At 33.1% G+C, this 3907-nt stretch overlaps 1 protein-coding gene across 1 annotated transcript; it reads left to right on the forward strand.

Annotated features, from left to right (window-relative positions):
* The first annotated feature begins 765 nt into the window (after positions 1-765).
* On the forward strand, positions 766-3355 carry LOC124633877 (protein takeout-like). Its single transcript, XM_047169249.1, has 5 exons — positions 766-922; positions 1408-1627; positions 1885-2015; positions 2635-2790; positions 3092-3355. The coding sequence occupies exons 1-5, from the start codon at positions 859-861 to the stop codon at positions 3235-3237; spliced, it is 717 nt and encodes a 238-aa protein (XP_047025205.1). The 5' UTR covers positions 766-858; the 3' UTR covers positions 3238-3355.
* Positions 3356-3907: the final 552 nt, after the last annotated feature.

Raw genomic sequence — 3907 nt, forward strand, 5'->3', positions numbered from 1 at the left:
CAAAATATGACAAAAATAACTTCCCGTGTGTCCCGTGGCTAGTGGGAAGTACTTTACGCACTCGATAAATGTGGCTGTCTAACACCGATTTTTTTTTCAAATTGATGTAAAGAATAAAAACAAACTCATCTTATAACATTAGTATTTAACTACAAATAAATAGTCTCAGCTCTGTAGTCTTTGAAAAATAATAACAACCAATCATGTGTCAGGTGCAAAATAACAACATTTTAATGATACTACATTCATGAGAGTTCAATTACCTACCTACCCTATATACCTACATACCTACCCTATGCCTACTAACTTGCTCACTCGTCAAAATAAAAATTATTATAAAAATATCGCGGTAATAATCTAATTAATGTAATCGTTGCTATAAATATGTATGTATTACGTTCTTCTTACCTATTTCCCATAAATATTATTAAAACTAAGCAGATATATTTACTTGAAAAAAAAAATCTTTTTTGCCTAACAGTTCGTGAGAACCATTAATTTTAATTTAGTCATTTAAGTGTGATATAATATTTTTTCCCTAAAATTAGCATATTTATTAATACAATTATGACTTCCTTGAATATATTACTAGGTAACCGCCATTAAATAAGTTCCGCAGGTAATCAAATGCTTGATAAGCAAACAAAAGAAAATCTCAACGTTTTAGATTTAACAAAAAATATATCAACGACGTAAATATAGAGACGATTTTAAAACAAAAAATAATAGGACATTATCCGGACGACCTGAGCAGTATATATTGAGTGGTTTCTTGAAATCCATCATCAGTGTCATCCTTACTGCTAACAATAGAAGGAGCTTGTTAAATAGTTATTTATTATTATCAATAAATTAACAATGTTCAAGTCACAGTGTTTGTTGTTGTGTTTGTGCTTCGTGGCTGCGTCTTTCGGCAATATTGGTAATATACAATTTAATGTTCTATTCAGTTCGCAAAAGTTCAAATAATAAGATTTTTTTTATTTTGTTATGCATATTTTATTTACTTTTGTTCATTATTTTTAACTTGACTGTTTAGAGAATAGGTCATATTAAGGTTTCCTGAAGATGTTTCCCTTCATCTTTACTCAACCATGTGTCCAAGATATACTTAAAAACTTACATAATATAAATTAAAGTTACGTTGGTACTTGCCAGGCCAGAAATCGAACCCTCACACTCGTACTTGAAAGTCTGTCGCTTTAACCACTACGCCACCATAACTTACAAAATTCAATCTTCTTCTTCTTCCTCCGAGCCTTTTCCCAATCATGTTGGGGTCGGCTTCCAGTCTAACCGGATTCAGCTGAGTACCAGTGCTTTACAAGAAGCGACTGCCTATCTGACCAATACAAAATCCAATCTAACACCACAATTTAAATACTAATCCACAATCTTTCTTCTCAGCTCCCTTCATTGACAAGTGCGAATGGAGCGACAAGGCATGCTTGGTCAAGTCCTCGCAGAAGGCAGTACCATTCCTAGCAGCTGGCTTGAAGGATATCGGCCTCCCGCCCCTGGATCCCTTGAAAATGAGCAAGGCCACCTTACAAGAGGGAGAATTGAAGATAGAATTTGAGGATATGACTGTCATTGGTACCAGCAAATGTAAAGTGGTAAAAGTAGAGTAAGTATTTTTTTACTGCCGCAGAATAATTATGTTTTGTTCACTTGACAAATCTCCATACTATCAAAACTTATTAGTCTCTAGCTCTTCCTGGTTATTTTACCCTTATAAATTGAGCATAGCATCAGAATACAACTTACTTCCATACTAAAGGTAGACTTCATTACAATCAGTTCAGCTTTGGCATTTAAAATATTAGTTAGTGGTATTTTTTTATGGATTTATCGAAACTTAATAATCCTCTTAATTTTTCACAGGCGCAACTTGGATCAGTCTAGCTTGTTATTCGAAGCTGAATGCCCAATCAAAGTGGAGGGTACCTACACTGGATCAGGAAAGTTAATATTTGCGCCTTTCGAAGGACATGGTGCATTTGAAGTGCAGACGAGTAAGAACCTTATTGTTTTTATTTTACGATCTTGTCTAAAACACTTTTTTCTTATTTTTTCCTAGTTTTGATAAGATATAGAAAACTTATGAATGTACTCTCTTTTGTTCTAATATTCTTGCAAATTAAAGTAACTTTCCTCAAGTTGTAACAAATCTAATTATAGAGCCTGAATCAGATCTGGAGTGAAAATAACATCGGTGCCACTACATTGTCATATGTAGCAGCTCTTACACCTGAATTTCCACCAACTAGTAATTTCACCTAATAACGTTTTAAGTAACGAAGAATATGCATTGCCATTCAGCGTGGCAATGCAGCCCAGCTAGCCAACGATCCCCGCTGACAGCGATGCGGATGAGTTTTTTGATACATAGTTTTTATTTTAACTTTTTTTAAATTTTGTAACTATGTAGATTAGGTAGGATATGTAGGTTTTTTACTAGAATAGTTTTTAATTTTAATTGTAAAAATTATTAAATGTAATAATTTTCTAGTTGAAGTAACGAAGATAATAGCCACAACCGAATTGGTTTTGTTGATAAAAAATATATAATAACTTTAACATAGTGTTATTTTCGATATGATTGGTTAAACATACATACGTTTCTGTGTTTAGACAAAATCTTCATCTCCATCAAGGCGGAGATAAAGACTGTGACTGGCGCAGATGGAGTAGAACACTGGCAGGTTGGAAAAGTTGAAAACAGTTACGACTGTATAGAAAAGGCAACGTTCAAGTTCGAGAACCTGTTCAATGGTGATAAGTCAAAGGGTAAGATAACCTGTTTAAGTAATATGATATCTGGATTAAGCTGATTTCATCCGGTTACCTGACAAAAAGTCTTGAGGGTGCCATAAAGTTCAACCGAATCGGTTCAGCCGTTTCAGCGTGAAAGTAATAAGCCTAATAACACAATGTTTTGTAATATTTCCTAAATGTTTGATTTTTAGACACCCAATATTATAAGACTGGTAGTCTGACTTCTGTCTTTTGAATGCCCATAATGTACTTTTGTTTACTTACCATGTTTTGTGCGAATAAATAATCTGAAATTATTGTTTTTCTGTTTCAGCCGACCCCATCATGGTGATCTTCGACCAGAGCTGGAAGGAGCTCATGAGTTCAGTCGCCAAGCCCATCGTGAACGCCATCGTTGACGAATACGTCAGTGCCATCAAAATCTTCGCTGATAAAGTACCTAGAAATGAACTTGAGTAAAAATAACTTGTAAACTTACTAAACATGATATTGCATCATTTAGATCTAAAATAAGAATGTTAGCTCAAACCTAAGACCAATAATACAATGTTCTTTTTAAAATAAAATTTAAATTCGATTCGTTGATTTCAATTTGAAATAAGAACATCCTAATTCCCTGGCATTCAACTTATATCTGTGCTGGTTGCTTATTTAAGTGTAAGTTATACGAAAAGTACCTACTGCTTATTGTCTTTGGGAATTTCACAAAACACATAATATACTTGCGGATACATACTTTTCATACACTTCCATCAAAATAATTAGCCGCTTAAACTTTTAAACTCATTGAAACTTATTACAAAATTATTTCTCTATAATTAAAACATACCTCTTAAATTATTAATTAAACAATTCTATAAGTAGCCGGTAATAAAAACTCAATATTTATTTATTTACACAGTAAACACGGTAGGCGGTGGAGTCGCCATCAATTGCATCATTAATATTTTTTATAGTTAACAATATTTACGATAATTTAATTGAGCCGTTCGTGTGTGTGCAGGTAATTAAATCCTTAACTCAAGCGCATGTCTGTTTAGGTTATAAAACAGATACAAAATAATCATTTTAAATTGAGGGTTAGGCTTTTGGTCACATATTAGCTACAGAACAATAAAATATTATGTAA

The sequence above is a fragment of the Helicoverpa zea genome, chromosome 10 (genome assembly GCF_022581195.2).
Source record: "Helicoverpa zea isolate HzStark_Cry1AcR chromosome 10, ilHelZeax1.1, whole genome shotgun sequence".
NCBI lineage: Eukaryota > Metazoa > Arthropoda > Insecta > Lepidoptera > Noctuidae > Helicoverpa > Helicoverpa zea.

Bases quoted from the DNA above. Each gene is read 5' to 3' on its own strand.
- LOC124633877 (XM_047169249.1), top strand. From the start codon at position 859: ATGTTCAAGTCACAGTGTTTGTTGTTGTGTTTGTGCTTCGTGGCTGCG. The intron at 923-1,407 runs GTAATATACAAT...CTTTCTTCTCAG, and splicing joins TGCGTCTTTCGGCAATATTG to CTCCCTTCATTGACAAGTGC. The intron at 2,016-2,634 runs GTAAGAACCTTA...TTCTGTGTTTAG, and splicing joins TGCATTTGAAGTGCAGACGA to ACAAAATCTTCATCTCCATC.